This window comes from Pongo pygmaeus, chromosome 7 (assembly GCF_028885625.2).
Source record: "Pongo pygmaeus isolate AG05252 chromosome 7, NHGRI_mPonPyg2-v2.0_pri, whole genome shotgun sequence".
In the NCBI taxonomy this organism is placed as follows: Eukaryota; Metazoa; Chordata; class Mammalia; order Primates; family Hominidae; genus Pongo; species Pongo pygmaeus.
Genome location: NC_072380.2, coordinates 103316757 through 103340985, shown reverse-complemented (window position 1 = coordinate 103340985; position 24229 = coordinate 103316757). Strand labels below are relative to the sequence as shown.

Below are 24229 nucleotides of genomic sequence, written 5' to 3'. Positions count from 1 at the left end.
GAAAACTAAGGGTTTATAAGTATTACTGAAGGAAAAAGATTCTTAATTATCTACCAGTCTATAGTCTACCAGACCAACAAAAGTAGGAAGAATAACCCTTGACTGAAAGTAACTTTTTGTGTGTGTGTTTTTTCTCATGTCTCATTTTTGTAGGCTTCTGGCTTCTGGTCAGAGTGATACTCCCAGTACAAATTGTGCCCTGTGATTATGATCACTGCAGGGCAATCATGCTGGAGAGAGAATTTAACCTTTTAAAAGAATAAGTACATAACTAAATGCCAAAAAAAAAAAGATGAGCATAAATCTTAAAGGTTCTGTAGTAGTTGTGTCATACTCGTGCTCTGATAGAGGTTATGGCTGTGTTTGAACTAGAACAGGTCTAATTTCAAAATATCTATTTTAAAAATTCTAAAATGTTTTTCTTTTGCCCATGAAGCTATTCTTTTGGAGAAATTCCTGAAATACCTGGTATTTAACTTCTAAATTGGAATATCAGTCTTTTAATTCTGTTCATTACTTGTTGCTAGAATGGCTTCTGTGTCTACTTTAGGTGATACACATATAACTTTTTAAACTTTTTCTTAGTCTATGTATTCAGCTGAATTAACTTACTACTTAGAAATGGGAAAATATAGATACTTTGTTGATTTACAAATGAAGCAAAAAAGGTAGAAGTGGCACCAGTTTCTATCCTGTGTTCATTTTCCCATCATTGGATCCTTCAAGGAAGATGATAATCTCCACTTTGGTTATGTTTGCTGTCAATATGCCTGTGACTTATGTCAGATAAATGAAATTAATGGATCTTCTGGGACCATAGCTGAGTAATGTTGATTCTGTATACTTCTGGTGTAGTGGAAGCGGTTGTGTAGGGTCAAGTCTCAAATTTTATCCTAAAGGAAAGAATGTAAAACAATTGCAGCAGCTATTTTCTGTGACCAGGCTTTCTCCAGCAACTTCCACCCCACTTCATCTCTGCAGATCCAATTTTTCACTGATTTCTCTCCAAGGTTGTTACATGGAAGAATGAGAATGAGAGGGGATGCAAGGTGGGCAGGTAGCCCTGGTATCTTATTTAGTTGTACCTTCTTAAGATCCAGACAGCAGAGTAGGGAATTATTAGGCAGAAAAGTCTAGTAAATCAGAAATTAATTTTGGTGTTTCTTAACAGGCTTACATACTCCCTGGCCATCTCAGATCCCTAAAGGAATCACTACATTTTCTTTTAGATTCAGTTTCAGATTTAATTACTTCATGTTGTGAAACCTATGTGATACCCCAAACCTATTCCGTTTGCCCTAGTACTTTCTCTAAATCTCTCAATAAGCATACTGCTTATCAAATTGTATTATAATCATTATATATGAACTTGTCTTTTAAAATAGACTGTGAACTCTTATCTCTGAACTCTTTTCATGTTTGTATGTCCATCCTTTTAACACAGCATCTGACATTTTATAAGGTTGGATGAATGTTGAATAAATGAACTATCAGAACACATTTCAAAACAATGCCAAGAATATCTTGGATACTTAAGCTTTTTAGTTGATTATGTTATTTATTGAAATAATAGATATATGAAATTGTTTTCTTCCTCTCCTAACAGGAGCAGTGTTCCCTTTCAACTTTCAGAGTGAATATCCATGCAACACTCAGTGCGTACAAAGTGGAGTTAGCAGAGTAAGTCTTAGAAATTGTAACAGAAAGAAATATTATAGATTGGAAAGTAACATGTGTTAGATGGCTATTATGTGCCAGATACTATGCTTTATATACTTTATAAAAATTTATGTACATATGTTAAAGATAATGTAACACCCATTTATCTGTCACCCAGCATTTTTAAGTCTAAACATTTTGCTATATTTGCTTTAAAAAAGTTTAAAGAAAAACAACTTCACATATAGTTACAAACTCTGTATATATATGCTTCTACCATCATATTTCCTTCCCATCCTGCCCATAGGTAACTATCCTCAATTTATTTTTTCCGTGAATATATTTGTACTTTTGCTATGATAAATATAATTGTTTTGTTTTACGTAAATAGGATTTTGTCATCTTTGCTTTAACATTTTATTACAAATTTTAATTTTTTGACTAAGTAAATTAGTCACAAAGTTTAAAATTCAAAGTATACAAAATGACATTAATTGAAAAGTTTCCCTCCAATCTCTGTCCCAGTCTCCTATTTCCTCTGATCAGAAGTAAGCATTGCACCAGTTTCTTATCCAGATGCACCGTACCAGTTTCTTACCTAGATGCTATTTCTTTCTCTCTGTGTCTTTTTTGTTTTGTTTTGTTTTTGAGACGGAGTTTCACTCTTGTTGCCCAAGCTGGAGTGCAATGGCACGATCTCGACTCACTGCAACCTCCGCCTCCAGGGGTCAAGCGATTCTCCTGCTTCAGCCTCCCAAGTAGCTGGGATTATAGGCACCCGCCACGACACCTAGCTAATTTTTTTTTGTGTATTTTTAGTACAGATGGGGTTTCACCATATTGGCCAGGCTGGTCTTGAACTTCCAACCTCAGGTGATCTGCCTGCCTTGGCCTCCCAAAGTGTTGGGATTACAGGCGTGAGCCACTGTGCCTGGCCTCTAGATACTATTTCTTATCCAGGAATAGACTATGCATGCACAACCATAAGTATATTTGTAAATGGAATATTAGGCAACTTTACAATGAATAAAGCAGTTAAATATGAACTGATATAGAACAATCTTTTAATATATGTGACTATACCACATTTTTTTCCATTTTCTGTTGATGGGCACTTGTTTCTATATTATAATAAATGCTATTGTGACTGCCATCTATATGTTTCATTTTTACATGTTTGAGAAGTTTTCTGTGGCATAAAATTAGAGTAGAATTACTAAGTATTCTTAATTTCAACTTTTAGATACTGCCAAATTACTCTTCAAAGCAATTTGTATGAACAGGGGCTCTGATTTTTCTACGTCCTCACCTTGCTATTGGCAGACTTGAACATTGGGTGAGACAGTGGATGAGAAATTATATATTTTGGCTGGTTTTAATTTTTAATTCTCTATTACTTGTGAAGTAGAACATCTTTTCATATGTTTAGTTTGACCATTTGGATTTCCTCTTTTGTGAATTGCCAACTCAAATTATTATCCCATTTTTCCTGGATTTTATTCTTTTTGATTTATATGCCTTTAAAATATGTTCTGGATTCTAATTATTTTTCTTATGTGCATAAAAATATTTTCTTTTCCAGGAATATGGTCTGCTAGAGAGTCATTTTTTGTGTGGCATTTTTTGTTTAAAAGTTTTAAATATTAATGTAGTGATATTATCAATGTTTTTCTTTAGGATTTCACTTTTAAGAAGTCTTCCCATTTCCAAAATTAAAAGATATTTTCTATATATTCTTCCAAAAGCTTTGAAGATTTGCTTTCATATTTAGGTGTGTAGTCTACCTCAAGGTGATTTTTTGGATGGTGTAAGATAGAAATCTAGTTTTTCTCCTATAAGCAACTGATTGTAAAGCATAATTTATTGAATAATTCATCCTTTCCATACTGATTTATAGTGGAATCTTAATTATATAATAATTTTTAATATAGATATATCTGTTCTGGGCTCTTTATTCTGTTCTAGTGATCATTTTTGTATCTCTGTATAATCAATATCATGATGTCTTAATTACTCTGGCTTTATTATGAGTTTTCTATAAGTCATAGAAATGTTTTATTTGTTCTAGCAGCTAACATTTCCCTAATTAAATACAACAATAATATTCATTACTTTTTGGAACCATTGACCTTCTTTCACTTTATATGTAAAAAATTAATATGTTAACATTGCAGTTTTATAGAGAAAAATCAAATTATCCGTTAAATTACTTCTAAACGTACAGTTTTGTCTGCTGCTTCAATTATAATGCAAACGCTATTAGAACCTATGTTAGAGATACTTGATATATTTTCAAACCACCTTTATTGAGGTATAATTTACATATAGTAAAGTGAACTCATTTGTTCAATGACTTTTGAGAAATATTTATCCTACGTAATGAACCCCACAATGAAAATCTTCCATCTTCCTCCAAAATGTCCTTATATCCCCTTGCAATAATTTACCACTTACACTTAACACTAACCCCTTGCCCTCCTTCCTGCCCCACACATCCACTGATCTGCTTCTTTTAATGATAGATAAGTTAGTTTTTACTGTTCTAGAGTTTCATATAAATAAAAATATAATGTGTATTCCTTGGTGCTGGGTTCTTTTGCTCAGCGTTATGTTTATGAGATCCTTTCATGTTGTATATATCAGTAGTTGGTTTTTTTTTAATGTGGAATAGTGTCCTACTTTAAATATACAACAGTTTGTTTATTCATCAGTTGACAAACATTGGATTGTATCTAGTTTTTGGATATTATGAATAATGCTACTATAGTCTATCATATACAAATCTTTGTGTGGAAATACACATACTACCCAGGAGTGGAATTGATAGATCGTATAGTAAGTTTGTTTAGCGTTATAAGATATCATAAAATGTTTTCCAAAGTAGTTGTGCCATTTTACCTTCTCATCAGTAATATGAGGGAGCTCCAGATGCTTCACAGCCTTGCCAACATTAGTATGGTCAATCTTTTTATTTTTAGCCATTTTAGTGTGTGAGTAGTGGTATCTCATTGTTTTTAAATTAACATTTTCCTAATGTTTAGTGAGATTTGGCATCTTATCATGAACTTCTTTGACATCTGTTTTTCTTTCCATTTTTCTTTCTTTAAAAAGTTTTTTTTTGGTGGAGTGTCTGTTCATATCTTTTTGCCTATTTCTATTATTTGGGTTGTTTGTCTTTTTATTATTGAACTGCAAAAGTTCATTGAAAAATCAGTATATCATACATGCATTAATTTACTTCAAAACTATTATGTTCTGTTGATTTATGTCTATCTTTATGTCAATATTACACTTTATAGTCTACTGTAGCTTTATGATGTCTTGAAACCAGGTTGTGAAAGGTCACTAACTTTGTTTCTAAAATTTATCTTTACAATTCTAGGTCTTTTGCATTTGCATATAAATTTTAAGTGAGCTTGTCATTTTCTACAAAAAGTCTATTGGCATTTTGATTGAATTTATAGATTAATATGGGAAGAATTGACATCTTATGATCTATTAACATGACATATCCCTTGATTCTTTGTATTTTCCAGCATAGGGCTTTTGAACATCATTTATAAAATTTATAAGTGTTTCAGATATTTCGATACTATTGTAAATGGTATTTTTTGTAAATTTTAAATTTTACTAGTTGGTTGCTAGGGTTTAGAAAAATAATTGATTTTGTATAGTGATTTTGTTAAACTCAATTATTAGATCTAGCAACTTTTTTTGTAGAGATCACCCTTACATTCTTGTGCTTATTATGATGATAATTTTACTTTTGTTTGGACTGTAAACACACAATCATTACTAATGTTTTTTTTTTCTTTCTGTGTTATCTTTTAACTTTAAAAACTAAAAGAAAATTTTATTTTACTTTCATTTATTGCCTTTCCAGAACTTTTTATTTCTTTGTGTAAATCCATGGCTCTGTCTGGTATTATCTTTCTTTATGAACAACTTTCTTTAACCTGTTTTTCATTATTTCTTCATAACAAAGTATTTGAAAATTTTGGCTTAAAACAATAGCTTATTTTTATCTTTCATGGTCTCCTGGGATGACTGGACTCAGCTGGCCCTATCTCACTTTAGTATAGTCATGTAGTTGCAGTCAGATAGCATCGAGGAGAGGAATCACTTAAAGGCTTGACTGGACTGGGATGATGAAAATGGCTCACTCACATGGCTGTCAATTAGTACTGGCCATTGGCTTGGAGCTCAGCTGGTACTATGAACTGGAATGAGCACCTACAAATGGTCTTTTCAAGTGGCTTGGGCTTCTTATAACACTACATGTGGGTTCCAAGACTAATGTTCAAAGGGACAGGAGATATAAGTTGCCAGTCTCTTAATATCTGGGACTGGAAACTAGCACTGTGTCACTTCTGAAATGTACATTGGTAGGAGCAGTCATAGATTTTGCCAAGATTTAAGTGAAGGAGATACAGAATGTACCTCGTGATGAAAAGAGTATCAAGAATATGTGGCTAATTTTGATCTGTTTCAGAGTCATTTGGATTTCCTCTCCTCTGTGTTACCATTTCTTGTCCTTTGCCCATTCTCTTCTATAGGCTTTTTTATTTTTTTTAAAATTGTTTCCTGGGAGCTCTTTTAGGTGAAACCATTTAAGATACGAATTGTAATTTTTTTTCCTGTTTACCTTTTGTCTTTTGATATTGCCTAGAAATCTCACACTTTAACTTTTCATTCTAGGAATGGAGAGTGATATGCATTTGTCTTTTCTTATTCTCTTTCCTGGTCTCAGTGGTATACATTTGTTTAAGACGGGTGACAGAGGCTGGGAACATTCTTGCTATAGAATATAAAAGGGCCAGATGGGATGCTCACACTTGTAGTCCTAGCACTTTGGAAGGCTGAGGTGGGAGGATCACTTGAGCCCAGGAGTTTGAGACCAGCCTGGGCAATGTAGCAAGATCTTGTCTCTACAAAAACTTTTGAAAAGTAGCTGGGTATGGTGGTATATGCCTGTAGTCCTAGCTCCTCAGGAGGCTGAGTTGGGAGGATGACTTGAGCTCAGGAGTTCAAGGTTACAGTGACCTATGATCGTGGCACTGCACTCCAGCCTGGGTGACAGAGCAAGACACTGTCTCGAAAAAATACAAAAAGTCTAAATAGAAAATCTGGGCATGCATATTGGGGAATTGTGCCATTGCAAAGAACACTTGATTTGAATAAAATTATAAGAAACTTGATGCTTATCCTGCTTCACTCCTCTGTTTAACCTTTTCCATTTCCTGAACTAGCCATATTTTCCTATGCTCTTCAGTACAAGGCTATTCCTTTATTCCATAAACATTAATTTTTCATTAGTTTGCCAGGCTAACTCCTACTGATCCTTCAAGAGTCAGTATAAGCATCATCTCCTATGTAAAGCCTTTCCTGGCATTTCTAAGCCAAGTTTGATACCCTGACTCAGTCCTTTTATTGTACTTTCTGCATATTTTTATTACAGAGCTTCTCAAATTTTATTATGATTTGCTCTTTTATTTTTCTGCCTTTTAGTTTGTGAGTCTCTGAGAACAGATACTGGAATGTCATGTTCATCTTTGTATTTCCTGACACAAAGCACAGTGCTTGTCATGTCATAAGCACTCTGTGTTTGTTAAATGAATGAGTTCAACAGGTCCACTACTACGCATTTGGCACCTTTGCAACAATTAGACGAGGAATGAAAAATTATAGAAAAATACAAGTTTTCTTTTTTTTAAGATACTTTGCTATCTGCTAGAAAATATACAACATTTCTGTGGTGAATGGTAACCCTTTAGATGCATACCCTTCACAAATTTACATAGTAGCCTTGAGTTTCAAAACCTAGCTCAGCTGTTTCTTATCTGTGTACTTTTGACTTGGTCACCAAACTCCTCTGGTCTGATTTTCCTTACTTATAACATAATGATCATAACACTTGCCTTATTCCTTATAGGATTATAATGAAATGAAATAACATATAGATAATCACTGTATAAAACTTTTTGTAGGTGTACTTTTTACATGCTATTATTTGAAATAATCAGTATTTTAAGTTTTTAATATGTACAGACATGACAAAGTACAATTTTATCTTCAAGTTTGATTTTAGATCTTGCATTTAAGTAGATGTTACACACTTAGTGAAATGTGCATCTGCTAAAATTTCCAGAGGCAAGAAATTGTTTTTTTTTAATTTTTAGAATACCATTTTATAGTTAATTAAATACAACAGTCTAGAAGAACTTTGGAGAACCCAAATCTTAGGCATTTTCCATTTTTTCTTCTCTACTTAAAAAGCTCTACTAAAACTTGATTTTTTTTCTGATGACATTCTTGTTTCAATAGTGTAGAATTATCTCCATAGACTTTATTGTGTCATAGCATTAGATAATTAGTCCTACTGCCTTTAGGTGGAGTAGTTAGCATTCACAGAAATTTAAGGAATAGCTTACAACTTATCAATACAATGATTGATGGAGCAGAGATATTTATTTTTAAGGATAGATGTCTCCAAAGAAACCTACCTTCATGATTTACCTTAATTCAGGGATGGTTTGCAAACTGATTTTTGTCAGCACAAGAGGAGATAATCTCTCAGGGGTAGATAGTATTAACCAAGTTTGTAAAACTGGTTTATAAAATCAGAACACCAATTATTTTATAATGAGAAATCTTGACGTCTTGTATTCTGGGTTCCTCTTATTGGTACAACTGGTATATTGTTTACTTCTAGGGAGATTTATGGAAAGCTAAATTGAATCTGAGTATGTCTTGGTGAGCATGGGATCAGAAGAAAAGGATTTAGGTAAAAATGGATTTTAAAAATATCATCAGATTAGCTTAGCCAATCTTATAATAAAGATGGTCTTGCAAGTGAGACTGGAAAAACTCTGCACTAAGGCATCTCTCTTCAAGACATAGAGCTCTACCAATGTTTCTGATTTTCTTTGTCTCATTGGATACATCAATTTTTCTTATTTCTCTTATTTCCAAGGCATTAGGTGAAACAGTCCAGGGGCTTATAAAGCAACATCAGTCTCTACTTCAGAAATTAAAAAAGTAAATACTCTAGTATTATTGCAGAATTTTTGTGAATAAAAATGTGTTGTTTTCATCAATTAAATTTTTTTTCTGAATGGAATTTTTGTCAAGAAAAAATACTTTTAATGGCTATGGAATTATTTATGTTTAGGACAATAAAATTCATCTTTAGTTTTATATTCCTTTTCAACAATAATTATAATAATGCCAAAAAAACCGTAGATATATGTGAATATATTTTGAAAGATGTTTTTGTTGCTCATTTTAAATAAGCAGACTTACAATGATTGCTTATTACTTAGCTCCCACTAAATGCATTTATTATCAGGAAAATATTTTTGGGTAGTTAAACTAATTATATAAAATTTTAAAACCTGAGTTAAAAAGTTTATTTTCTTCATGTTTAACAGTGTAAGACCAATGGAATGCAAGCCTTTTCTCAAGGTCTTAATGAGCAACAGCAACATCAGTCTCCAGTTAAAAAAGGTAAAATTTTATCATAATTCCCAGTTTTATCATTGAATGTCTTAGCATTCATATAAAGTTAATATTACTTTATCACTTAGATGCAAACTTATATGAAATTTTATTATATATTTTTAGATTGATTTCTATCTATATGAGTCAGGCTACCACTTTGACTGCTTTCAAGGAGAGACCAGAATACAATGGCTTAAACAAGACAGGAGTTTATTACTAGATTTTCTATATCATGTAAAATTCTGAACTGTTGTAATGATTTTGCCCTGTGAAGTTTCTATTTTCCCACTGTTCTGTTATCTTATTGCTATGCCATCCTCAACACATGGCTTCCATCTCATGGTCCCAAGATAACTGCCTCTGCTCCTGCCATCATGTTCCTGTGTAGCCATTAGGAAGGAGGAAAGGGGAAAGGAAGTTTGCCTTAAGAGTATGACCCAGAAGTTGCACATAGTACTTCCACTTACATCACGTTGCCAGAACTTGGTCATACTGTGCCTACTGGCAGGGTAGACTGGGAAACATAGTCTTTAGCAATACAGTTAATTCTGTCACTGAAGCAAAAAGAAAGAACTACTCTAGGGGAGAACCAATAGTCTCTCCCACACTAGCTATTTTAAAAATAAAATTAAATGATTTTAGTTTCCAAATTTTTGTCAATTAATGTATGTAGTTTAAAAGTTTGAAGTATGAAAAGACCATTAATTTTTTTCTTCTAATATTTATCCTCATATTTCTAAATACAATTATTTCCAAATTTCTCAATTTTTGAAAACTTTATATTGATGTTTTATCTTGGTAAATGATAATTTACGTCTTTCACATCAGTTCCTTCACTTCTTCACCCTTTCATCTCCCCACCACATAGTTATTTCACAAGTTTCAATTAAAGTGTTACTCACCCTTTATACTACTATGACTGTGTAAAATATAACTGCTTAGCCAAGAGGTGCATATCTCCCTTTTCATGCATTTATTATTTTTTCTAAAGCGAATGTTTGCCTTATTTTTCTCTGTTATCTATTGTTAACTGTTTTACTGAAATGCTCCAACAACTCTGTCACACTTGTTTATACTATTTATGCTCAAGTATATCAGTTCTTTTTTTCCTTACATGGGACATTCCTTTCAGAATACTCCATTATCCTATTCCAATATGGACTAGTTGTTCTTTAGTACTAGTGCGCAGCTATTTTTCTGGAGTGGACTTTTGCTATTATCTTGGGATATCCCTTTATAATCCTTTGGTTTCTTTTTCAAAAAATTGAAGTGGAGTTCACCCAGTCACCATTTTAACCATTTAAAAATGTACAGTTAAATGGCTTTTAGTATATTCACAATGTTGTGCAACAATACTACCAATTTCAGAACATTTTTATCACCCTAGAAAGAAACCTCATACTCATTAAGCTGTTACTACTTTCTCTTCTCTCTGCTTAGGCCGTGTAGTAGACACTAATCTATTTCTGTCTCTTTGGATTTAGCTATTTGGTCATATCATATAAATGGAATTATACAATATGTCACCTTTTTTCAATTTATTTTTTAAATTGATATATAATAGCTGTACATATATCGATTAAAATAATTGAGGGCACATGTGATATTTTCATAACTATGTACAATGTGTAATGATCAAATAAGGGTAATTGAGATATCCATCACATTTGCCTTTCTCTTGTGAACGATATGTGACCTTTTGTGTCTGGCTTCTATCACTTTCCATAAGGTTTTCAAGGTTCATCATGTTTTAGCACTATTAGTAGTTTATTCCTTTTTATAACTAAATAATATTCCATTGTGTGGATTATGCCACATTTTGTTATCCATTTCTCAACTGACGCACATTTGAGTTGTTTTCACTTTTTGGCTATTGTGAATAATATTGCTGTGGACATTTGCATACAAGTTTTTGTTTCAACACTTGTTTTCATTTCTCTCAGGCATATACCTAGGAGCCGACTTGCTGGATCGTTGGTAGTTCTGTGTTTAACATTTTAAGGAACTGCCAAATTGTTTTTTCACAGCAGTTCTACCATTTTACATTCTTAATTGCAAGGTACTAGGGTTTCCAACCTCTCAATATTCTTGCTATTATTATCTCTTTTTATTATAAGCAATCCCAGTGGGTGACAAGTGGTATCTCATTATGGTTTTGATTTGCATTTTCTTATGATTATGATACTGTTTTTTCGTGTGCTTGTTGGCTATTTCTATTTTTTTTTTTGGATTAATGCTTTATTCAAGTTGTTTAACAATATTTTAACTGGGTTGTTTGTTATTGAGTTGTTTTGTTATTGAGTTGCAAGACTTCTGTATATTAGACTCTTATCTATTATCTATTATTCTCCTTCCTGCCACTGTTCTTCCAGTGTGTGCATATATATATATATATATATATATATATATAGTCTTTTCATTCTCTTCTGGAGCTTGTGTTATTCTCTTGATAGTGTGTTTTAATGCACAAATTTTTTAGCTTTGATGAATTTTAACTATTTTTCCTTTTGTTGCTCATGTTTTTGGTGTCATATCTAACAAATCGTTGCCAAATCTAAGGTCATTAAGATTTACCCGTTTCCTTCTAAGAGTTTTATAGTTTTAGCTCTGGCATTTAGGTCTTCGATCTATTTTGAGTTAATTTTTATATATGATGGGAAATAAAAGTCCAACTTCATTGTTTGTCATGTGGGTATCCACTTGTCCCATCATAATTTGTAAAACAGGCTATTCTTTTTTCATTGAATGGACTTGGCACCTTTGTTGAAAATCAGTTGACTATAGGTGTATGTGTTTAATGTGTTTATTCCTGGACTCTTAATTCTGTTCTCTTGTTTTATATGCCTGCCCTTATGTCAGTACCACACTTTTTTGATTACTATAGATTTGTAGTAACTGTTAAAATTGGGAAGTGTAAGTCTTCCAACTTCGTTCTTTTTCCAAATTGTTTTGGGTATTTAGGGGTCTTTGCAATTCCATTTGATATTTTAAGATCAATGTTTCCATTTCTGCAAAAGAGGCCATTAGAAATTTGATAGGGATAGCATTGAATTTATAGATCACTTCGAGAGGAATATTGCCAACTTAACAATATTAAATCTGACAATCCATAAATAGAAGAAATCTTCCCATTTAGGTATTCTTTAACTTCTTTTAGCAATATTTTACAGTTTTCAGTGTACAAGTCATGTACCTCCTTGGTTAAATTTATTCCTAAGTACTGTATTCTTTTTGATGCTATTGTAAATGGAATCTTTTTATTATTCAATGATCATATATAAAATAAATTTATTTCATGGGGGACATTACTATGAATTTATGAAAATGAAAAATATTATGAGAATATTATGAACAGTTAGTTCTATGCCAAAAACTAGATAACCTAGATAAAATAGAAAAATTATTAAGAACACAGAATTTACCAAAACTAACTCAAGAAGAAATAGAAAATCTGAACAAGCCTATAGCAAGTAAGAAGATTGAATCAGTAATTAAAAACCTCCCAACAAAGAAAAGTTCAGGACTAGATTGCTTCTCACCAGTAAATTCTACTAAACATTTAAAGAACAATTAACACTAATCCTCAAACTATTCCCCAAAAAATGAAGAGGGGTAACACTTCCAGTGAGGCCAGTATTATTCTGATACCCAAAGCCAAAGACATCAGAAGAAAAGAAAACTATAGTCAATATCCCTTCAAATATAGATACAAAAATTCTCAATAAAATACAAGTTTTTATTATCAACATAGTAAAAAGATTATATACCATGTCCAAGTGGGATTAATCTCAAGAGTGCAAGGGTGAGTCAACATATCAAAATCAGTAATAATACACCACATTAACAGGATTCAGGGGAAAACACCTGATCATCTCAATTGAAGAAAAAGCATTTGACAAAACACAACACACCATCAAGAACAAGATAAGGTTGCCCACTTTCACTGTTTTTTTCAATGTTATGTTGAAAGTTCTAGTCATAGCAATTAGTCAAGAAAAATAATAAATGGTATTTAAATTGGGAAAGATGAAGTAAAAGCATCTCTATTCACAGAGAACACAGTCCTATACAGATGTTCCCCAATTAGGATGGTTTGACCTATGAGTTTTTGATTTTACGATAGTTCAAAAACAATATCTGTTCAGTAGAAACTGTACTTTTCTCATGATGCTGGGCAGCATCAGCAAGATGCCACTCCTAGTCAGCCATGCATTTTCATCTTTTGCTATTTTTAACTTATAATGGGTTTATTAGGATATAACTCCATTGTAAGCTGAGAAGTATCTGTATATATAGAAGATCCTAAGGAATTCACATAAACTATTAGAGCTAATAAAAATAAATTCAACAAAGTTGCAGGATGCAAGACCACTGTTGTTTATGATTTTAGTAATATGAGTCATTTTTTTCCTAATCAGTCTTGGTAAAGGTTTGTTAGTTTTTATCTTTTCAAAAAACCAACTTTTGGTTTTGCTGATTTTCTCTGTTGTTTTTATATTCTCTATTTCATTTCTCTTCACTCTGATCTTTATTATTTAGTTCATTTTTTTCTAGTATTTGATTTAGTTTGCTCTTTTCTCCTAGTTCCTTAATGTGTAATGTTAGATATTGAGTTATTTCTTCTTTTTTAATATAGACATTTATAGCTATAAACTGTGATCTGAACACTGTTTTTGCTGCATCTCATAAATTTTGATATGTTGTCACTTTGCTTTCATTTGTCACATATTTTCTAAGTCCCCTGTTGTTTATTCTTTGATGCATTGGCTGTATAAGAGTGTGTTTTAATTTACACATATTTGTGAATTTTCCAGTTTACTTCTGGTTTTGATTTCTAGTTTTACTTCAGTGTGGTCATAGGGCATACTTTGTATGATTTGAATCTTTTTAAAATTTATTGAGACTCTTTTGTGGCCTAACATATGAGTTCATCCTGGAGAACGTTCCATGTGTGTGGAACATGTGTGCTGTGGTTCCATGTGTGCTTCAGAAGAATGTATATTCTGCTGTTGTTGGGTAAAGTGTTGCATATATGTCATTAGGTTAGTTGGGTTGTAGTGTTCATATTCTGTTTCCTTGTTGATCTTCTGTTAAGTTTTCCTATCCAATATTGAGACTGGGATATTGTAGTCTCCAGTTATTAATGTTAAAATGTCCATTTCTGTGCTTAATTCTGTGTTTTTTTTTCTGTTGTTGGGTACATATGTGCTTATAATTCTTATATCTTCTTGATGAATTGATGCTTTTATCATGGTATAAATGTCCATTGTCTCTTATAACAATTTTTGTCTTAATGTCTATTTTTGTCTAATGTTAGTATACTCACTTCAGCTCTCTTTTGGTTATTGCTTGAATTGAATATCTTTTATAGTCTTTCAGTTTCAACTTATTTTTGTCATTAGATCCAAAATGAGTCTCTTGTAGACAGAATATAATTAGATGATTTTTAAGAATTCATTCTACCAATCTCTGCCTTTTATAATAATTGAAAAGTTTAGTACATTTACATTTAATGTAATTAACTGATTAAAAAAGGACTTAATCCTCCCATTTTGCTATTTGTCTTCTATATGTCTTTTTTTGTTACTTAATTCCTCCATTATATTTTTGTGTTTAATAGATATTTTCTAGTGTACTATTTTTATTTCCTTTTAGTTTGCTTTACTATATTTTTTATGTTCCTAGTTGCTGTGTTGGGTATTAATTTAATATATAACAAACTAGTTTGAATTAATATCAACTTAGTTCCAATGTTATATAAAACATTGCTCCTATATATATTTCTAAAGTCACCTTTATGTTGTTGTTGTCATAAATTACATCTTTACACATTCTGTAATCTATCAACCTAGATTTATAATTACGCATTTTTGTGCACTTGTCTTTTAAATCATATGGGAGAAAAGGATGAATTTCATACTGAAAATTTATTGATGCTTTTATATTTACCTGTGTAGTTACATTTACTGGTGTTCTTTATTTCCTCATGTGGACTTTAGTTGTGTACTATCCTTTAAGTCTGAAGGATTACCTTTAGCATTTCTTGTAAGACAAGTTTACAAGCAGTAAACTCTGTATTTGGTTATCTGTGAATGTCTCCATTTCTGCTTCATTTTTGAAGGAGCTTTTGTCAGATATAGATTTCTTGATTGACACTTTTTTGATTTCAGCACTTTAAATATGTCATCGCATGACTTCTGACATCCATAGTTTCTGATGAGAAATCAGCTGTTTATCTGATAGAGAATCCCTTGTAAGTGATGAATTGCTACTGTCTTTCTGACCTCAAGATTTTCATTGACTTTGACAGATTGATTATGATGTATCTATGTGTGAAGAATCTCTTTTAGTATACAGATAGATGCTCCTTAATTTATGGTGGGATTACTTCCCAATAAACCCATCATAAGTTGAAAATATAATATGTTGGTTATGAGAGTCTTTGGCCCAGAGAGTCTTTGGTCAGAGAATCACCAGTGCTTAAAGTCTGAAACCTTGAATTGCTTTCACATCATCATAAAGTCAAGCAATTGTAAGTCAAACCATCATAAGTTGGGGGTTGTCTGCATTCTATTTGTAGTTTGTTGAACTTCTTAGATGTATAGATTCTTTTTTTGTTGTTAAATTTTGGAAATTTTATTCCACGATTTCTTCAAATATCACTTCTCCTTTTTCTCTCTCTTCTCCTGGGACTCCCATTCTATATTTGTTGGTATGCTTGATGGTAATCCATAAGTGTCTTAGGCTCTGTTCATTTTCTTTTTTCTTTTTTCTTTCTGCTCCTCAGACTGAATAGTGTTAATTGAATCACTTTTAAATTTGCTGATTCTTTCTTCTGCCTGCTCAAATCTGCTGTTGAAACCCTCTCATGAATTTGTCATTTCCGTTATTGTACTTCTCAATAATTTCTATCTGGCTTCTTCTTATAAGTTCCATCTCTTTATTGATGTTCTCTATTTAATGAGACACTCTTCTCATAATTTTCTTTAGCTCTTTGAGCATATTTAAAATAGCATATTGAAAGCCTTTCTCAAGTAAATTCAATGTCTTGGCTTCCTTACTGAAAATTTCTATTTCTTTTTTTCTGGTGAATGAGCCCATACTTTCTTCATTCTTTGCATGCTTTATAATTTTTGTTGTGGTGGTTGAGAACTGGACATTTTGAATGTTGTAAATGTGGCTGCTCTGGAAATCAGATTTTCTTCCTTCCCTTGGGTTTGTTGTTGCTCTTTGTTGTAGTAGTTGTTGTTAGCTTAGTGACTTCCGAACTAATATCGTAAAATCTATATTCTTTGTCATGCATGACCATGGAAGTCTTTGTTCTGTTATCTTAGTGGTCAGCTAGTGATTTGACATAATTGCCTTCAATGGCTAGAACCATACCAAACTGAAAAACAAAGAAGCTGCTCTTTCAGCCTTTGCATAAAGCCTCTATGTATTTTGAGGTATTACCTCAATTCTGCCTTCACCTTCATTTCCTACTTGGTAGAAATCTGAAAGTCAGCCAGGAGTGAGTGCTTAGGATCTTCTCAAGTTTTTCTGTGAACATGAGCCTAGTTTTGACATGCATGTGGGCTTCTAGAAAGAATATTTGGGATTCTTTCAGTGCCCTTCTTCCTCAAAGCATCTTGTTTTTTCAGTTTTTCCTCCGAAACTTTTTGGTATGCCTAATGTTTGCTCCAGTTGTTATCCCTTGTCTCAGGTGGAAGCAACTGATACATTTTCCTGTAAATGTTTGGACAAATGGATTTTGGGCAGCAGCTTTAATGCTAGGAGAATTCTTAGTTAGGTGTGAAGTACAGGCAAGCTTCTCAAGATGGTTCCTCAGGGAACCACCAGAAAGGTCAAAATAAATAATCATAATTTTTTGAGAATAAAGTCTGTACTACTCCCTCCAGTTCTGGGAACCTATAAAAGTAATGAGAGCTGTTGTCTTCAAGGCCATGGCCTATCTGGGGGATGGTCCCAGGTAAGTTAAATGCCACAAAATTTTTCCCAAATTTAGCTATTTTTTTTTTTCTTCACTAAGTATTCCCCTCATTTTTACAGGCTTTGGGTTAGAGTCCGGGGTTCTGAGAAAGTTGATTCTGACAGTTTTTATGAGCTTACTTGTTGTTTTTGTGGAGTGAAAGACTTTTAGAGTTCTCTACTTGGCTATTTTCCCTGACTTCACTTACCTCCATTTCTTGAGTTTTATGTTTTCTTCTTTATTGATTTATGTCCTCGTTTTGCTCAAGTACATTCTCCAAGAGTTTCATGAAAAAAGGGTATTGGGTTGGTGAATTCTTTGAGTTTGCATATTTGAAAATATCTTTATTCTGTTCTCACACTTGATTGATGGTTTGGCTACATAGAATGTTTCAGATTAAGGAAGAACCTCAAAAATGTTAAATGAAAGAAGCCAGACCCAAAATTTCTGGTAAGTTAATTTTTCCTCGATGTATTTCAGAACTGTGTATTAGGAACAACACATTGATAATTGTTACCTGTTAGTTGATAGGATGTAAGGATAGTAATATAACCCTTCTTATTCCTAGTCTTTGCATGTATATCTTTTTATATCCATTTACTTTCAACTTATATGCCTTTATATTTAATATGTGTCTCTTGCAGACAGCATATAATAGGGTCTTCTTATTTTTTCAATCCACTTTGTCAATTGGTAGTCTTTAATGTAATGTTTAGGGGGTCAGTAAATTATGGTTTACAGACCAATTCCTGTTTTTATAAATAAAAATGTATTGAAACATAGCCACACCCTTCATCTGTATATTATCTGTGGCTGCTTTTGCTTTTAACAGTAATACATATTTCTTAAAATAAAACTTAGAGAAAAAAAGGAATCTGTTATACTTACCCACCTATTTACCATCTCTTTTGCTCTTTATTTCTGAACAGGAAAGTTTCCATCTAGTATAATTCCCTTCAGCCTGTAGAACTTCCTTTAGCATTTCTTGAAGATCACATCTGCTAGTGATGGATTCTTTCAGTTTTACTTTATCTGAAAATGTCTTTCCTTCACATGCATTTCTGAGGGTTTTTCCCCCCCACGGACATGAAATTCTGGGTTACTGTTCTTTTCTTTTAGCACATTAAAAATATTATTCCATTGTCTTCTGGGACAGCATATAATCTATCTTGGTGATCGTTTCTGGTAATCATTTCTGATTTGAAATCTGCAGATATTTGAAACATTGTTCTCCTTGAAGATAGGGGCCCTATCTTGGGTCCTATTCATTATTACCTAGCACAGTTCCTGATACATAGTAAGATGTACAATAAATGTTTCTTGAATTGAATTTATTTTTATTGTGTTAAGTTTTTAGTATTGATTGAGACTTGATAGGCTCATTAAAGTAACATTTTGGCAGGATCTGAATTGCGCAATAGTTATTACTGTGGTTATATTTTATACAAGATCATTTTACTAGACCTGAATAACCAGATGAAAAAAGCCATACGTTTCCCATTTTCTTAATTATATTTCTTTCATTTTTCCTTGGTTACTTGGTTTTCTTTCTATGTAAAAGGAGAGTTGGAGGCAGTAGGTGCTTTTCAAAGCCTTTTTTCTTCTCCTTCTCTTTTGCATAGACACACGACTCATCATTTTACATAATGAATAGAGGACATCCAGAAAGAAATGAACCAAAAAGTGATCTAGACAGCTCTACATTTCATAACATTAAATTTGATGTTTAATATCTACAGAGAGAATTAAATACAGCAGAGATTTCCTGTTGAAGCTCTCAAGTGTTTCCATCTGCAGAAAAAAACCAGACTTTCTGCCTGATCATCCCATTGTACTGCAAAAACCAGTAAGTAGTTTTCTAAGTTTGTATTGTAATATTATATTACAAAATATTTTTCTTTAACATTTTCATCAGACTCTACCTCTAGATTTTTAACCTTCCTTATTATAAGATACAAGTAATTCAGAAAACTACAAAAATCTAAACATATAATATAACCAATTATTATAAAGTAACTCTGTCCAAAAAATAGAATGGAATAGCTGTATTTTAAGAAATATTTTTAATTGAAAGGTCATGAAAATATTATCCCTTACTCTAAAAGTTTTATTTTTTCAATTAAATTATATTGTCCACCTGGAATTAATTTTACTCTATGATGTCAGGTGGGCATCAAGTTTTACCTTTTTCTACATAGATATGCAGTCATTTTAAAAATATTTATTGAAAGGGTACTTCTCTGACATCTTTGTGGCAATATATGCATGGTCTGTTAATGGGCTATCCATTCTGTTCAATTAGTCTTTTTATACATTATAACAAATCATCCCATGTATTTTTCTTTGACATGTCTTTGCTATTCTTAGCCCTTTATATTTCTGTGTTACCTTATCAAATTCCATTTAAATAAATACACATAATAAATACATATATGCATCTCTTAGGATATTCATTGGAAAGGACATGGATTTTGTCATCAGACATGGCTTCAAATTGTAGCTCCATTCTGTGTACTGGTAGTTCGAAGTTGGACAAGTCACTTAACCTCATTGAACCTTAGTTTTGCAATTGCTGATAAGGATGATAATCTCTGGCTGTTAGGATTAATAAAATAATGCATGAGATTATTGAGTATGATACCTTTCTCTCATTACGCTCTTGGTAAATGATTCCCATTCTTTGTGGTCTCTACTTATATTTGACTGGAATTTAACTTCCTATTAGAGTTTTCGTAAATACCTTTATATAGGTAAAGGCAGCTAGGACTCTTCTGAAATGAGATTCAGAATATAGGTAAGCTGAGAACAGTTCGAATGGGAGATATACACTACTACCTCCTATCTCCATTTTTGGTATTCTAATTCTTTGGAATTCATAGTATTTTTTTCCTCAAATTATAATTTTTAAAAAACATTATGTTGTTCATAGTTTATGTTAATATTTCTTAAACTCCCTAACTTTAGATCTCTAGCCAATTCTTTTTAAAGTTAATTAAAGCAGGAATTAAAATTTTTTATAATACTTCTCATACATGAATATTAAATAAGAAAAAATGTACTTGATGTTTCAACTTTCCAACCAGTTCAAAGATCTTTGGGATATGTAATCCATGGTCTGTAAGAATAAATGTAAACTTCAGTGCTATATAAACTGTAGTCACTTTTTCATTTGTAGACTTTCCATCTTTAATAACATTTTATTGTGTAAATAAAAGCTTGACATACACTTTTTAAAACAAACTTGTACATTAGAATTCATTTTACTTTTGATTTACACATTAATACATATTTTAAAGCTAGGTGCCACAGAAACAGAACAACAGGTTTGGAATACAATTTAATATATTTTAAAATGTATGACATATATTTTAAAAACATGAGCCATTTTGTTATTTGACAGTTCTAGTTACTTTAATAGTTTCTATGGTAACATGCATTTAGATCTGTAAACACCTGGTACGTTCACAGTATTTGGTTTGATAAACTAATTAGTAAAAACTGTATTCAATCAATTGATAAATTAACTTTTTCTTTTACATTACAGGAAAACAACCAAAGTTTTAAGTAGCATTTTAAGAACAGATGAATTTGAAGATAAAGAATTATTCATTTTATAGTTTGGACATCTGCAAATGAGGTGGATCTAGCAACAATAACTGTAATGGACTGTGACAATTCAGTTTATTCTTAATTTTGATGGTTGGCTATTTGACTTCTCTAAAAATGAGAAAGAGCTATTTTAAACTATAAAGAATTTTCTGATCAGTTTCAGCTTTGCAGGAGGTTTCCTGCATAAATTGAGAAGTAACACTGGAAAGTAGGAATTTGGTTAGTGAAGTGGGAAGACTGTATATTTATAATTTGCATACTACTTGCAATTTTTTGTTTTTCATCACTTGTAATAATGGAATGGAAATGTAAGCTGTAAAGACTCTCAAATATAAAATATTTGCTACAGTGTATATATGGTACATAATTGCTTGTTGCTTTTAAAGTTGCTTTTGTTGTTCTGCTTCCCACTGATTTCATACCAGCTCATGAATGGATCATTACAGTCTCTTCAGAGGCTTAGAATGATTCAGAATGTTCAATGCATAGTTCTCAATAAACAGGAGGCAGAATTTTTAATGGGTATTTCTTTTCAGATATATGATTGGTCTCTAGGTTTTTGATAATAATATGGTCTCAAATTCGTAATTACTAGCAGAGATTGATAATTTGGAAACAATGGTAGTGAATGAAACTGAAGTTGAAATACAGCTGCTACTTATGTCACTTATCAGACCATATGAATAGCAGAAGTTGAGCAATTTCAAAGTAAAACTGATATTTTTATTTCCAAAGGAATTTAGACATTTGAAAATAATTGACATACATTAAGTTTTAATTCTATAATTTCTTATATATGGATGAAGAATTTTTGGGTTTAAGCTTTTAATTCCTAGAAATTTTATACATTAAATCTCCTGCAATTTGTCAACTCTGGATGTTACTGTTAAAAAAAAAAAAAAGGTGTCTTCCGGAAAAATCTGCTGATATATAGGTAAGTGTAAACTCTCCCTAATTCTATTTCTCAGATCCCTAGGTCTATTGGCAAAAAGTTTGTTTCACTGAATTTTGAACTCCTAAACCAGTACTTTTTTTTCACTGTTTTTTGAGCTTGTTTCCCAGATTCAAGCTTGTATTCCATGTTACGTTTCCCATCTTGGTCTTTTAGTGACCTCTTTTTAAAATTTTTTTATTTAAAAATTTTTTTTTTATTTTACTACTTTGTTCTTTAGGAAAATGGGTTTTTAAATAGAAAAAAAATCTTCGTTAACTATAAACTTATTGTTTACTTTAAAATGAGATATTTATACTTAGGTCCCAGTTTTTTCTTTTTTCTTTTTCTTTTTTTTTTTTTTTTTGGCCCTACTAGTTTCCTTTTATACTATAGGTTCCAGTATATATGTGTATGTGAATACACACTCACACACATTCACATACATACAACTCTCACAAACATACACAAAAATACATGTATAATTTGTATAAGAGCTGGGGTCAGAATGACCATATAATTATATTGGTTTGCTTTATTATTTGCCCATTCTCAAGTCATTCTAATTCTTGTTTCAGAATATGATAGAGCTTATTCCAATTTGGAATCTGCAGATCCCTTCCACTTAGTACTGTTACTGAAAACAGAACCCTTTTAACAAGTAATACTACCATGCTACTTTGGAAACTGCCTAGTACTCAAAAGATTTGATATGCTTTTTGAGTTGGATACTTAAATGGACCAACCAAAGCAATGTTTTGATTGGCTATAATTTGTATTTTTGAAACCATTTACAACAAACAGTCTCAAGAAGAGTTTGTATGTCAAAAGTCATTTAGGTTTTAAAGTCTTTTGATCTTTTCTTACTATATACAATCAGTCTGCAGAGACTGTTATGTGTCTATTTGCCTTTGTACATATATATAGCTTGTTTGAATAATCATGTATATCTCCATTAATGTTGTTCTTTGCTTTGTATATAAATTAAAAGAGTTGACCCAGGTGTTGTTACACAGTGTCTGTCATCCTTGAGTTGACCAGAGGCACACAAATACACACACACACACACACACACACACACACACGTGTATATGTATAATATATCAAAATTTACCACTTATTTCTAATAGAACTATGAAAGGATTTTAAAATTTTATTTATACTGAATGAGAACTGAGAATATACAAAGGTATTGGTGAAAGTTGCTGTTTCATGAATTAGTTTGAGAAAATATTTTAGGTCAAATTTATATTTAAGAAATTAAATTTTATTAGTTCAATCTTCCTTTTTTCCTGAGTTTTTCAAAGGGGAAAAACAGGAAAATTTTACCTTATATTTTTCCCCAAAGACTTATAGTTTCAAAGGAATTTATACTAGAAAATAACATGGCTATACATTTTTATATGTATTGTATTTTCGTTAGCAGGGTTTATAACCAGAACAGATTTTTATTATTAAAAATATTTAATTTCTGAGCTTGTTGAGCAGATTATAGATAGTATACTATCTACAGATAGTTCTATAGGTAGATAGTTTTAGTCATTCTAGTGTTGAAATTGGAAAACAGATGTCTTCTGTCTAATACTTTCCCTACTGTTTTATGACTTCCCTAAGGTTTTGTGCTTGTTTTATATTTCTTAGTTACTCATTTGGGTTAAAATTTTATTTTTCAAGTATTTTGAAATCATTGTTTACATGCAAATATGTATTTTTCATAAGAAAAGTTAGCTGTCTGTATCGCATACCAAAACTATATAGCATAAAACTTGAACCACATTTTTCCAAAGCAATAATCTCTTCTTTCTTGATATATTTAACTTACATAACAAGGAATTATGATGCTAATAAATGACACAATGTTGCTGTATTACTAAATGGTACTCCAACTTATCACAGGATTGTTCACTTTTGAAAAACCAGTCTATAACCTGATACATGGATAGAGATTCTATAGGTTAGAGCCAAGGTTGTTTGATGCCTATATACTAACTTTTTAACTAATGCAAAGATAGTAGTCATAGGGCTGTGAGTTGGGTTGGGGATGGAGTAGACATTGTTGAAGAATAAACTTCACTCACAGAAAATCTGTTACTTAAAAAAAAAAATCACAAAACGCTGATTTAACCCTTTACAGTATACAACAGTTTACAAAATCTGCCCTATGAAGTAATACTCTAAAAGTTTCCACTTTCTTTTTTCTTTATCATAACAGATTCATTTTCACAATATTATTCCTTTATGCATATGCTTTTTTCCACATATTAGGATTTTGTCACTAAAAGGTTTTAGGTGAGTTACAATGTAGCAAAGCATTTAGCATTAAATATTGAGAATATTAGTGAACTTTGAAAATTGAGCTAAAATTCACATGAATTAATAAAGTTATAGAATAAGTTTTGAAAGAGTGCACTTAGTAAATATACCAAACAAAAATATACAGTAGATTAACAACCACAGATAATTTTCTAACTGAGTTTTAGATAAGTACACCTGTTTTGCACTTGGAACCATAAAGAAAATGTCTAGGAACATCTAGTTGTTGTTCAGGATCCACCATGAAG

The 24229-nt window shown here is 31.7% G+C and overlaps 2 protein-coding genes across 4 annotated transcripts in view; one reads left to right on the top strand and one right to left on the bottom strand.

Annotated features, from left to right (window-relative positions):
- Positions 1-22679, top strand: part of C7H8orf88 (chromosome 7 C8orf88 homolog) — a 27715-nt gene extending 5036 nt beyond the window's left edge. For both annotated transcript variants that reach the window (XM_054497730.2, XM_063668962.1), the window contains exons 3-6: positions 1607-1680; positions 9090-9165; positions 18868-18974; positions 20673-22679. In XM_054497730.2, coding sequence (XP_054353705.1) covers positions 1607-1680; positions 9090-9165; positions 18868-18974; positions 20673-20696 — 281 coding nt within the window. In that variant the 3' untranslated portion in view covers positions 20697-22679. The remainder of the gene's footprint in view (positions 1-1606; positions 1681-9089; positions 9166-18867; positions 18975-20672) is intronic.
- The window catches only part of NECAB1 (N-terminal EF-hand calcium binding protein 1), a 173965-nt gene continuing 171770 nt past the window's right edge, over positions 22035-24229 (bottom strand). Inside the window, exon 11 of one of the 2 annotated variants that reach the window (XM_063668958.1) lies at positions 22035-24229. In XM_063668958.1, coding sequence (XP_063525028.1) covers positions 24201-24229 — 29 coding nt within the window. In that variant the 3' untranslated portion in view covers positions 22035-24200. The other variant, XM_054497726.2, reaches the window with a different exon arrangement.